This window comes from Nelumbo nucifera, chromosome 1, assembly GCF_055504915.1.
Source record: "Nelumbo nucifera cultivar China Antique chromosome 1, China Antique-T2T, whole genome shotgun sequence".
In the NCBI taxonomy this organism is placed as follows: Eukaryota; Viridiplantae; Streptophyta; class Magnoliopsida; order Proteales; family Nelumbonaceae; genus Nelumbo; species Nelumbo nucifera.
The window spans coordinates 93,331,331-93,345,530 of NC_142649.1; the positions used below are offsets into that span (position 1 = coordinate 93,331,331).

Below are 14,200 nucleotides of genomic sequence, written 5' to 3' on the forward strand. Positions count from 1 at the left end.
GGAGGTCCCTCCTTACCTGAAGTGGATGCAAGATTTGCAATTGCATATGAACTACCTGTATGTGCAAAGGAAATGGTGTAGTTGGCTCCTGCATTCTACTGTCAATTTGGAAGGCTAGAGTTAGGTGAATCTTTCTTACTCATAAGCTGTCCAAACCTCTCCAATTCTGTTCTCACTACTGCTACTGCAATGGATTCCCAATCAATTTGGGAGAGAGGGGCTGAAGAGTCTCCTGTAGTGGCTATATTTGCATTTCCCTTCTTGTTTCTTATCCGAGCAGACATAAGATTTGGATTAAGCTTCCAACAAATATCCCTGGTATGCTTAGGCTTCTTGCAATAATCACACACCAAGTCCTTCTTATCTTCCCTTCTAGTCTCACTACTCCCCCTGTCTCCATTCGGCTTAGGTTTTATTGTACCAACCATAGCCGACTGGTCAATCCCAGGCTGTCTCAACATTACATTCCTCCTACTCTCCTCTCCAGAGACAAAGGCAAAGGCCTAAGAGAGTGTCACACCCTCCCTAGAAAGAAATATGTTGCCTAGCAATGTCAAATTCAGGGTTCAGCCCTGCTAAGAACTCAAAAACCCTATTCCTCTCTACCAGTCTGTGATAAGTTGCTGCATCATTTACACTTCCCCATACCACAGTTTCTAAGTGATCTATTTCTTGCCATAGGGTTTTCAGCATGGAGAAATACACAGCAAGAGGTTTTTCTCCCTGTTTCTTACTTGTCACCTGATTTCTTATCTGATAGGCTCTGGCTTCATTTTGCTTCTGAGAGTTGGTTTCAGTCACTACATCCCAAATCTCCTTAACAGTATTAGCCCATAGGAAATTTTTTGCAATATGAGGTAACATAGAATTACACAACTAGGACATTACCATGTAATTCTCCTGCACCCATCGGGAAGAGTTTGTATCAAGTTTCTTCTCCTCCCCAATGAGAACCCTAATTTTCCATAGGCACCAATAGCCATCTTAGCTGATTGTGCCCACTCCAAATAATTTGTACCATCAAGTTTTACTTTAGTAATGATACCAGACCCAAAAATATCACTACTACCTCCAACACCCAGTCCCACAGTACCGGTAGATTTCATCTCAGTATTCCAACTCTCCATCTTACTTCAAACAGTTCAACAGTAAAAAAAAAATAGATTGAAGACCTTCAAAAAATACTTTAATATCACACACAGAAACCAACCCTTCTGAAAGAAGAAAACCCTAGCTGGAGGGAAATCTTTCTCCTCCCCACGCCTCCCAACAGAGAGAAAAGTGAATCGATCACTCCGGGAGGCCCAGAAAATTCCATAAACCAAACCGCCCTCTTTAGAAAATCAAAAGAAAATTAACAATACATGGGCGCCCATGATCAGATCAAAAACAAAGAGTCCAACTTTTTTGGGACTCTTCCCCGTACTCCAGTTCTTCCTGATTTTAAAGCCGAACAGTAGATCACCTTCCTGATGACTAGATCTCACCAAAACCTCCAAGAACTGGGCAATCTATAGCAGATCAATCGACCCTTTACTACTTCATGCAGTCAGCTGATCTAGGGCTGCATGAGAATGCTTCAAGAAACCCTAGCCGATGCTCTGATACCAAGTAGAAATCTGCTGAATTAAAAAATATAAAAGAAAAGTAGTTTCTTAAAGAGAGAAGGAAGAGAAAAGGAGAAGAAGAGAAGTTTGAAAGAAAAGAGAGCAAAAATCTGGCTGCCCCTTTCACTTATTATTTATACTAAAATAATAGAACAGTACAAAGGCAACTATGCCCTTATAGGGCGGCAAAACATAAAACAGCATATATAACACTCAAAAACATAATAAAATTTGGACTCACATAACTACTGTGGTCCCCACCTCCTATCTAACAACTAACATAAAACATCTACTTAGAAAAACATCATAAAACTAATTAATCTTCAACAATTTTTATCGCCTACGCGACTAGGTGACTAGGCACCTTGAAAACTATGCTAATACACTAACAATATTTTACTTCTTGGGAAAATCAAGAGCTATTCCTCTTAGTTGAAGAGGAAGCCACCACATTCCAACTTCTAATGATGTATCTCTGTTGAAAATACAAGTCTTCTAATGTCTTTACCCAATGAGCTACTCATTGTAATAGCAAAAGCTTTAACTCTTTCAGTAATACAAGAAAGTGGTATCGAAGGCATAATTTCAGAACAAAGTGGCTTCTTGAATTGGTAATTTTAAAATAAGGGAAATAGAATATCATACCGCATAAAGACCTTTAAAACCCTCCTTGGCAACTATAAGGCGGACAGCATCAGGAGCTGAAGCAAATTGTCCAGTCTGCATTCTTTGTTTGACAACCTGGAAGCTGCTGAAGATGAGAACAAGCCAAGTGAAGTGGTTCTAGAGCATAGGGACTGAAGAAGTCAACTTAACCTCTGTTGGTACACGAATGAGAGAAGAAGCAGCTCCACCAATGGCACCTGCAGTCTACATGGAGTCTGATAATCCTTTAGAAAAAAACAAAGGAAAGCTCACCTATTATGTGGAATAGAAAATGTTTCTCAATTGCAAGAAATAGAAAAGAAAAAAAAAGGGGAAAAAACAGATTTTTCATGCCCATGCATGAACCCCTGTGAAATTCACTGTAGTCACAACTGAAATTAGCTTCTAAAGAATAAAGTTCTCTCATAAACCCTAGTTTCACCACCAGTGAGAATATATATATATATATGTGCAGTAAAAGAATACTCAAACAATAGACACCAACATGACATTTTTTTCTGTACTACCATTTATTTCTTGTATGAATACTCATTTTTTATTGTTGTCAATTAAAAAGAGAAGAGAATACCATTTCCTATCAAAAAATAAATAAAAATAAAAAGAGAACAGAAAAGAAAGGTCAATGATTTGTTACATTCCACTAGGTACAGAGACCTTTTTTTTTTTGTATAACAAATCAAAATGGTCTTAACTGAAATTTTGATTGTATTCTTGTAATAAATTACCAAAATAGATAAATCCCATCAGTTCATATCTGCTTACCAAATGAGCAACAGCACTAAGGTTTTCAGGGAAGCTCTGCAATAATTTCTGCTTTGTAGGTTCATATACACCAACAAAAATGGCAGAAGCCCTGCAGATTAAAAACAAAATCATTAACCAATTCAGGGTTAAGATTATAAAACTCATACATCATTCGTTGTTTTCTCTTCATTTTTCTTTTCTTTATCAATTATTTATTTATTTATTTTTTTTGGGTGGGGGGAGGAGACGGAATAATTAATAAGTTAATATAAGATCAACCTAAAAACTACTTATCTATAATATTTCATGTTCCAGGAATTCTGCTTTTCTAGCAAGCACTGAATCAGGTATATGTGCTTAACTACTTTCATTCATGAAACATTAGAAGAATATAAAAACTGTTGGAGTTGGGCTGGTTTCTAGTTATTGGGCCCATTTGTTTTTTTATTCTTATTTTAAGTTATTAAGTTAGGAAGTTGTTAGGTTTTAGGCCCATTAGTTTATGTTTTTAAGTTGTGACTGTTCAGCTACTTTAGTAGCCGCCCTATTAAGGGCGTTCTTGTAATACCTCATTCTTTAAGATAAATTATAATGAGGGGTTGGCGGCCAGATCTAATTCAATTCTGGTTGACTTCCTACACTTTTCTTCTCTATTGCTGAAACTCTTCATCTTCTTCTTCTTTCTCTTCACAAGGAATTCATCTAAATCTGCAATCAATAATTTCTACTTGGTATCAGAGCAGGCCGAAGGTTCCTTGAGTTGTTCTCATGCAGCCCTAGATCGGCCGACTACATGGTGATTTAAGAGGCTGATCGAAGATCTCAGGTAAGCCCAGTTTTTGGATTTTTTGGTGGATCTATTTGCCTTGTAGCTGGTCTAGGGTTTCTCATCAAAATCAGGAAAAACTGGAGAAAGAATGAGAGTCTTATTTCTGTTGGACTCTTCAATTTTGACCTAGGAAGTGGCAACCTAATTTTTTAGGGTTCCTTGGAGTTTTCTGTAGGGAGCAATTCAAGTCCTACCTGATTTGGAGGCTTCTGGAGAGAGCGGCTGCCTCTTCTCTCTCTTCTCCCGTCCCGCAGAAAAGGAATCTTTTGTGGGAGGACTATCTAGGGCACCAGAAAGGTGTTGTTGGTTCCAGAAGTGTTTCTTTTGATCTTCTTGCATTATATAGTTATTTTCTTTGCACTTTTTGAGAAGCATGGAGGGTCACGGAGTTGAAAATAAGCCCAAGAGTGAAATGGGACCAGTGGGAGGAGGTGCTAGAGACCTTTTCGGGACTGAGACCATTACTACAGTTAAGTTGGATGGTTCAAATTACTTAGAATGGTCACAATCTACAAAGATGGCCATTGGTGCTCGTGGGAAATTAGGGTATATCACTAGTGAAGAAGTGAAACCCGAGACTAGCAACTCCCGATGGGTACAGGAGAATTATATGGTGATGACTTGGTTGTGTAATTCCATGTTGTCCCATATAAGTAATAATTTTTTAATGGCAAATACAGTTAAGGAAATATGGGATGGAGTTGCAGAAATCATATTATTGCTACAAGGCAGGGAGATAGACCTATTGCAGCTTATTTTTCAGCCCTTAAAACCCTGTGGTAGGAGAGTGACCATTTAGAGACATTTGCTTGGGAAACCACTAAGGATGCAGCTACCTATCAGAAACATCTAGAGAAGTATAGAGTGTTTGAATTTCTTGTTGGCCTTAATCCTGAGTATGATATTGCAAGACAACATCTTCTTTCTAGGGACACTGTTACCCTCTCCCAGGCATATGCTTTTGTATCAGGGGAGGAGAGCAGGAGAGATGTGATGATGAAAAATCCTGTTTTTGATCAATCAGCCATGGTGAGTACTATGAGACCTAAATAAGGTGGAGATCAGGGTGGCAGTGAAATCAAGAAGGAAGATAAAAAAGATTTGATCTGTGACTACTGTAAGAAGCCTAAACACACGACATACTTGTTGGAAGCTTCACCCACATCTTGTGCCGAATAGACTGAAAAATAAGAAGGGAAATGCTCACATGGCAGTCACTGGTGACATTCCGGCCCCTCCTACTACAGTTGCTCTGGAGTCTGTTGCAGCTGTTGCAGCAAGGGCCAAACTTGAGAGGTATGGGCAGCTTCTAAACCAACGGGATATAGGCAGTTCTAGTTCAGCAATAGGCGGACAACAAGGTACAGGTTGTACTGGTGGAGTTCACTCTACTTCCTTTACTCATACAGGTAGTTCACATGTCACGGCAAATTATGTTTCTACTTCAGATAAGGAGGGACCTCCTTGGATTATAGATTTTGGAGCCTCAAAGCACATGACCCATAGCTCTACTATTTTTTCCTCTTACCAGCTCTGTTCTGGCAGAGATAGGGTCTCCACAGCTGATGGATCCCATGTTCCCATTGCTGGGAAGGGATCTGCCAAGATTAGTGATTCTATTTCCCTTCCCTTTGTCCTTCATGTTCCCAGATTGAGCACTAATTTGTTATCTGTTAGTGGTTTGCTTAAGAACTTGAATTGCTCAGTAATTTTTTCTCCTGGTCATTGTATCTTGCAATATCTGGATTCAAAGAGGACGATTGGGAGTGGTCGTGAAGTGAATGGAATCTACCTCCTGAATGTGCTTCCTCCTATCAGAGTCATCATGTCAGCAAGGATAGTGAGTCAAGGTCTGTGGATCATATTATGCTTTGGCATAATCGTTTGGGTCATTTGCCTTTTTCTTCTTTGAGTCTTTTGTTTCCAAAACTTTTTGAGTCTGTCAATTTGTCAAGTCTGGAGTGTGAAGGTTGTCAACTTGGAAAGCATTGTAGACATTCATTTAAAGCTAGTAATAAAAGGTGTTCTTCTTTTGATATTATTCATTCTGATGTGTGGGAACCTTACCATGTTCCTTTTATGGGAAGTTATCAATATTTTCTCTTATTTGTGGATGATTTCTCGCGATACTCTTGGATTTACTTGATGAGATCCCGCGATGAAGTACCATCCTTGGTGAGGCAATTTCATCAGGTGATGCTAACACAGTTTGGAACAAGAATAAAGGTGTTCAGATCAGACAATGCCAAGGAATATTTTGAAAAACACCTTGCTTAATATCTGTTAGAATATGGTGTTGTCCATTAGAGCAGGTGTTCCTACAATCCACCATAGAATGGTGTTGCAGAAAGGAAGAACAAACACATTGTTGAGATTGCAAGAAGCATGATGATCACCTCTACAGTTCCAATTCGGTTTTGGGGTGATGCAGTCCTCACAACAGTATATTTGATTAACAGGGTGCCCTCTCGTATACTTGGATTCAACACCCCATCCAGTCTCCTTTTTCCTAAGGGGGAGATGTTTCATATTCCTCTCAAGGTGTTTGGGTGTGTCTGCTTTGCACATATCCTTGGTCCTCACCGCTCGAAGTTGCAAAATCAAAACATGGTATTTTTATCTCTCAGAGGAAGTATGTCTTGGATCTTCTTCAAGAAACAGGGAAGCTTGGAACGAAGGCAATCAGTACACCTAGTAATCAGAACCACATAATCAATGCATCAAAAGGTGAGCCAGTAAAGGACATTGAGAGATATCAGAGACTTGTGGGTCGGCTACTATACTTGTGTATGACGAGACCAGACATTTCCTATGCAGTAAGTGTGGTAAGTCAGTACATGCATCCTCCACGAGTCCAACATTAGGAGGCTGTTGACAAGATTCTTGCTTATCTGAAGGGACACTCGGGCAGAGGCATATTGTTTACTGATCATGAACAGTTGAAACTAGAGGCTTATACAGATGCAGATTGAGCAGGATGCCTTGATGACAGGAGATCCACTTCAGGAATATGCACCCTTATTGGGGGTAACCTTGTCTCATGGAAGATAAGAAACAAACAATGGTGGCAACATCAAGTGTTGAAGTTGAATACAGGGCCATGGCACATGGAGTTTTAGTACTTCTCTGGATCCGTTCCCTATTAGGAGAAATTGGTGTATAGGCAGAAGAATCTATGATGTTGTACTGTGATAACTAGATAGCAATTAACATTGCCCATAACCCAATCCAGCATGACCAAACTAAGCACATTGAAGTGGATAGGAATTTTATCAGAGAAAGAGTGACTTCTAGGGAAGTTTGTCTTCCATACATTGCTTCTGATCTGCAGCTCGCTAATGTTCTCACAAAAGGTGTTGCAAGGAACAAACTGGAGCATGATCTACACAAGTTGGGAATGTGTGACATTTACTCCCAACTTGAGGGGGAATGTTGAGATGGGCCAGTTTCTTGTTATTGGGCCCATTTGTTTTTTTATTCTTATTTTAAGTTATTAAGTTAGGAAGTTGTTGGGCTTTAGGCCCATTAGTTTATGTTTTTAAGTTGTGACTGTTCAACTACTTCAATAGCCACCCTACTAAGGGCGTTCTTGTAATATCTCATTCAAATTAAGTATAAATTATAACGAGGGGTTGGCAGCCAGATCTAATTCAATTCTGGTTGACTTCCTACTCTTTTCTTCTCTACTGCTGAAACTCTTCATCTTCTTCTTCTTTCTCTTCACAAGGAATTCATCTAAATCTGCAATCAGTAATTTCTACTAAAACTACAAGAAGTCAGGATATGGGAGACTACACATCCATTACTAGATCACATGCTAACCACAAGTTGTTGCCAAAAGAGCCATCCAAAACTTGGGATCCAATATCAGCACCAATCCTTTTCCTTTCCATTTTTTCCTTTAAATTTCTCTTAGCCATCAAGGAAGGAGGATTGTCTGCATCTATATATAAGAGTTATAGACTGCAAGATAGCCCAGGGCATATGAACTTCTGATAAAACTCATATTAGATGTCTGTATATGTTCAGATCAGAAGAAAGAGAAGGAAAAGAGAGAGAGAATGAGAAGGAGAAAGAGAAGAAAAAGGAGAAAAGTCACAACCGAACTAGAGAGAAAAATCTCAAAACCTCTAGTTGGCCCTTCTTTAATTTATACTCTTCTAAGATATACAAGGATTACCATTGTGCCCTCACTTAAGTGAGGGCTACATCAGCAGAGCAATACATATATAACTAAACATAAAAGGACTGTACTACCCTTGTACAGCTGACTCTAACAGTCCCCCTCAAGCTGGTGAGTATATGCCATATAGCCCCAGCTTGTTACATATGTAGTCCACTCTTCCTCGATTCAACCCTTTGGTAAACAGATCTGCCCATTGATTCCCTGTGTTCACATATGTTGTACTTATCACTCCACTAAGCACCTTCTCACATACAAAGTGGCAATCCACTTCTATGTGCTTTGTCCTTTCGTGAAACACTGGATTAGAGGAGATATGAACTGCAGCTTGGTTATCATAGTATAGCTTCATAGGAGTGTCAATCGAGTACCCCATCTCCTCTAGTAGATGCTTCAACCACACCAGTTCGCATGTTGTGTGAGCCATAGCCCTATATTCAGCCTCTGCACTGCTTCTTGCTACCACTGTCTGCTTCTTACTCTTCCATATCACTAAGTTCCCACCAAGAAAAGTGCAATACCCTATAGTGGACCTTCTATCAGATATGGACCCAGCCTAATCAGCATCCGCGTATCCCTCTATCTCAAGACTTCCTCCACTCCTATACAACAAACCATGACCTGGAGCACCCTTCAAATACCTTACAATCCTTAGGACTGCCTCCTAGTGTGGATTCTCGGATTCTGCATAAATTGACTCACTACACTGACCGCAAATGAAATATCAGGTCGAGTGATGGTTAAGTAATTAAGCTTACCCACCAGCCTTCTGTACCTTCCTGGATCCTCAAACTCCTCACCTGTATCACTACCCAATCTAGCATTAAGTTCCATAGGTGTTTCAGCTGGTTTGGCACCCAACAACCCTGTTTCCTCTAGCAAATCAAGAACATATTTTCTCTGGCACAGATAAATACCATTCTTGGACCTTGCAACATCTATCCCTAGGAAGTATCTTAATTTGCCAAGATCCTTTGTCTAGAAGTGATCATGTAAGTAAGTCTTCAACCTGTCAATTCCTGGTCTGTCACTGCCTGTGATAACAATGTCATCTACATATACTACCAAGAGAATCTTCCCAGCATTTGATTCATAGTTGAATACAGAATGATCAACCTGACACTGTTTCATTCCAAACTTCTTCACCAATTCACTAAATCTCCCAAACCATGCACAGGGAGACTGTTTAAGTCCATAAATAGCCTTCTTAAGTCTACAGACCTTCTCACCCTCCCCCTGAGCAACAAACCCTGGTGGTTGCTCCATGTACACCTCCTCAAGAAGATCACCATGTAAAAAGGCATTCTTGATGTCAAGTTGAAACAAGGGCCAATCAAACATAGCAACAAGAGAAATTAGAACACGAACTGACCCAATTTTGGCAACCGAAGAGAAGGCGTCTATGTAATCAATACCATACTGTTGTGAATAACCTTTGGCAACTAACCGAACTTTCAACCGTTCAACACTTTCATTAAGTATTTAACCGTGTACACCCACTTACAGCTGACCACATGCTTACCAAGAGGAAGAGTAGTGAGGTCCCACGTATGAGTACGAGTCAGGGCCGAGAGTTCTTATTCCATTGGTTGGCGCCACCCTGGAGAATTGATGGCTTCCTGGACATCCTTGGGAACAGAGACAGAGGATAACATAGAAACAAACTGTCGATGGGAAGCCGAAATGTGAGATACAAAAACAAAATTGGAAATGGGATGGAGAGTGCAACTATGTTTACCTTTCCGCAAAGCAATAGGAAGATCAAGGTCAGAACTAGGAGTTGGGGCTGGGGTGGGATCAACTGCCGGATCTATCGACGGTGACGAAGCTTGGGGAGGAGCCGATGCCTGACAATGTGTATACACTTGCCGGATAGGTGGTCCTCTCTCAGGTAGCTGCACTGGAGGCAAAGACTGGGTCACGACCGGAACAAGAGGAACGGGATCCTCAACAGGAACTGGAAGAGAGAGTGATGGCAACAGAAGAGAAGAAGTATCCGACTTGGATTAGAAAGGAACAGACTCAAAAAATGTAACATCAGAACACACAAGAACGCCGAGAACGAGGGTTATAACACTTATACCCTTTTTGAGTCTTGGAATAGCCAAGAAAGACACACTTAGTGGATCTAACATTTAACTTGTCCATTCCAAGCCCAAGATTATGAACGAAACACACGCATCCAAAAACTCTAGGAGTAAGGGGAAAAGGAGACGTGGGAAACAGAACAGAGAAAGGGGACTGACCTTCAAGGATAGACATGGGCATGCAGTTAATAAGAAAGCAAGATGTGAGTACAACATCACTCCAAAAGGGTTTGGGGACATTCATCTGATGTAAGAGCAACCGACTAGTTTCCAAAAGGTGACGGTTTTTTCTTTCAGCCACCCCATTTTGTTGAGGGGTGTAGGTACATGAGATTTGATGGATAATGCCATGTTGTTCCAAATATTCTTGAAAGTAAGGGGTGTAGGTACATGAGGTTCATCACATGAATCTCCCTATCACATGCACTCATATTTCAGTGGAGGGAGCGAAATATTACGCCCTAGTCTTATTTAGGTCAAACCAAAGTGGCTCCCACTGACTTTCCCAAAGCTAAATTTCGATGGGCCCTAAACGCCTAGGGATCCGCACGGTTCCTCTTGGGGAGGGAATTGGTGTGGGGCCCACCACGAAGGGAGATCATCCAATGATCTTAAGGGACACCATGGCAATGATGTGCATTCAGCCATGGTGTGCGTAAGAGCCACTTATCGAATCAGCATAGGCCAAGTACTTATGGCCCATGAACATACATCACACATCCATACATGCATGAAATCCATAATTGATCCAATCAATTAAATAACTATAAAACCCATAATTAAAGCCCATATATTTTCATAATATTATTAATTAATATTATCTAGGTATATGGGCTGAACTGCAAAGAGCAGTTCGGCCCATATAGCTTTTATGCTGAATTGGACTAAAGCAGTTTTGACAGATTAAAACTGGGTTTTACAGATGTGGGCCAAATTGCATCTTGCAATTAACCATCAAATCCTTGGCCCATATTAAATATTTTAGGGCTGAGAACAGCCCCCATCGAACCACAAATTCGGTCCAACCAGTTTGGTCCAATTTGGTTCGAATGGGTCTAGGGTTTGATGTTCAATTCAAGAAGATGATCTGAAATTAAATAACTAATACAAGACAATCAAGAACCAGTAGAAGGGCTATTCGTAAGACTACTACCCTGCAAAACAAAGATTAGATCGCAGCATGCAGTTTCCAAAACTGCAAATCGCAGATGGCTGAACCCAAATCTGCGAAAATCTCTCCTCTACGCTTTTTGCTTCATCTTCGAATGAAATAAAATAGAAAACCTATTTTCTATTAAAATTACATCAGAATTGAATTCCTATACATTCCGTCTAAAAATTAAAAATAATTAATTACAGACCAAGAATGAATAGAATAGCAGGTGCACAGATTTCTTGCGCCATTAAAGAATTCGATCTCCACCATACGAACAGTCCAAAAATCAAGAAAAATATATAGAACAATTCTAAATATTAATCAGATTAATAAAGATTTAATTTCAGATCAATCGCCCAAAACTGGGAACCAATTTCCCAGAAAAACATTAACTGCGCAAATCGGGTAGAACGCCTTCTACCCATTTGCACAGATCCAGATCTGGTTTAATTTGGTTCAAGATTTGAACCTGGCTCTAATACCACTGAAAGGATGAGAGATCCATCATATGAATGGCCGAACCCTGTAGAAAGATTGGGCGAAATTTCAAAAAAATCTCTCTCCCATGTGGGAATCGTATTCCCTATTTTAGAAAACTACATTTTCAAGGATCAATCTTGAAACTAAACCGGATCAGATCTGAAACCAAAAGGGAGTAGAGGGATATACCTGATACGGAGTAAAAATAAACCCCCAATGAAGGTGTTCACGCCCAACGAGAAGACCAAAGACTACTTCCACCGAAGATGACACGATGTGAGGTGAAGCAGAATAAATAGGACGATTCTTCAACAAGAACCGAATTCGTCAACAAGAATATGATGGAGGGCTGGTGAGCACAACTTCAGATTGCCTCTTCTAGCAAAAGGCAATATCAAGAATAGATCTTGATCACTCCCACTGGTGGAGATCGAACTTGGTAGGGCGGCAAAAGCAGAAGACAAGTGCAGTCAAACTGTGTTGTCTCTCTCTATAATTCAACAGACTATGAGTGTGTGTGGAGGTCCGCCCTGCCCTCCTATTTATAGCCTTAAAGAGATGATCTCCTAATCCCATTAGAAGTTTCCTAATCCAAATCTTTTATTTGGATATGGACTCTCTTTAAGAGATAAGGATAATCCCTTATCTTATCTGCAGATAAATATCAGCCTTCCTAATCAAATTAGGAGTTTCTTTATCCAAATTTTTATTTGGATCTGGACTCTTTAAGTGGATAGGGATAATCCCTTATCCTATCTGCTGATGCAAATCCCAGAACCGCCCCCATTTAATTAATCTTATTAAGCCAGTTTGAATTGGGCTTTAGGCCCATTAAGTCTATGTGCTCACTTAACCTCTTAATCTACTGCCCAGTTGGCTATCCTTTAAGGCGTGGGACCCAAACATTGATCTACACATCAGCCACATGGGTTCAGCCCAGCCTTTGTAACAAGGTCTGGCCGAATTCACTATAGGAGACGGTGAACCCCTGAGTCCATCACCATGGGCTCTTAATGGACCTAACATTTACACTAAATGGTCATTGGGTCAAGCCACCTTATAAAAACCCAAGGATTGTGGGCAGATGCAAGATTAGCCCATCAGGTATTACCCTCAATGGTCTTACACTTAACCTCTCAGCCCATAATGATCAAACACTGCCCGACAAGAGAGGACCTCTCCCTCGGCTGCAAGGTACAGTGCTGCACTCTCTACTCACATGGATCCTAGGAATTAAAACCTTTTGCAAACATTTTGAAACCGTAATATATATATATATATATATACATATATATATATGAATATCTCTATATAAATATATTTTGCAAAACAAATTTCAACGAATGAAATCGACTGCTGGCAGTTTTGGTTTCCATCAGAGAGAGTGCATTCCCGATCATTCACTTTGTTCGACAAAGGGGTTGATCCTATCACTATGATCACCCACTCGGATGAATTCTCGGACTATCCCAACATACCCAGGTTTTGACCCCCTCTAAGGATCTCACTGATTGGCATATCAAAGACAACCCAATCCGACACCTAGTGTAGTATCATAATCGAGTCTAGGGGTCAGGTGTAACATTCCAGTTTTGCCCATCTATCTCCAAGGTTCAGGGCAATACTGGAATTTTGGTCCGGTTTAGGGTTTCAAGAAAACCCACACTGCATGTACCTCAGGTCTCACCCTGGCAGCTGAGACAAGCCACCCCAGCCAACTTGGCAGCACATCAGTGTCAGCCTTGGCAAGATAAATCTCCCAAGATCTATCCAACGACTATGAAGATTCTAAACTAACACGAGTCTCATATGTGTCCAGTTTAAGGGTATTACACAGAAACACTCCATAATAACATGAATCAAATATGTACTTTATTCATTTACTTTAAATGTCATAATTTGAGCATCCTCCTGCTCCCATTCATCATATCCCGGAGAATCAATTGAGGGTTTATCTTCCCTCACATGTTTCACTTTCTTTTTGGCTTTCAGGAAAACTTCAACAGACTTAGCCCAAGGGACATAATTCTTGTTAGGTTGAAGGTTTTCATGTATTGATGGTTCAACTGATAAGAGTTCTTATTAGCCTGTATTTGAGTTTAAGTTGTTATGTATTGGGCATGTGTTAATGGGCTTAAGTTTGTTTAGTGTTTTAAATTGTCTGGGTGTCACTAATCAGGGGCATTCCAGTCATTTCCTATAACATTGTACTGTACTCTAATATAAATAATAGTACTGTCGACTGGGTCATTAAGTTCGACATTCTTAGCATCTCTTGGTCTTCTCCTCTCTTCTACTGCTTCGGCTACAACATTTCAGTTTTCATGGTATCAGAGCATTAAGCACCTTCCTGGTTACAGCCGACGCCATCTCCTCTCTCTTGTTGTCTTTCTTTTCTTTTTTTATCTGGGTTGCTGCCATGAAACCCTAGGGTTGTAGGAGAACAAC

At 40.2% G+C, this 14,200-nt stretch overlaps 1 protein-coding gene across 8 annotated transcripts in view; it reads right to left on the bottom strand.

The window, feature by feature from the left end:
• LOC104605501 (S-adenosylmethionine carrier 1, chloroplastic/mitochondrial-like) overlaps window positions 1-14,200 on the bottom strand; it is a 56,594-nt gene that overhangs the window by 7,854 nt on the left and 34,540 nt on the right. For all 8 annotated transcript variants that reach the window (XM_088888918.1, XM_010270290.3, XM_010270291.3 and 5 more), the window contains 3 exons: window positions 3,036-3,126; window positions 2,424-2,477; window positions 2,253-2,348 (listed from right to left, as the gene is read on the bottom strand). In XM_088888918.1, the coding sequence (XP_088745044.1) occupies window positions 2,253-2,348; window positions 2,424-2,477; window positions 3,036-3,126 (241 nt within the window). The remainder of the gene's footprint in view (window positions 1-2,252; window positions 2,349-2,423; window positions 2,478-3,035; window positions 3,127-14,200) is intronic.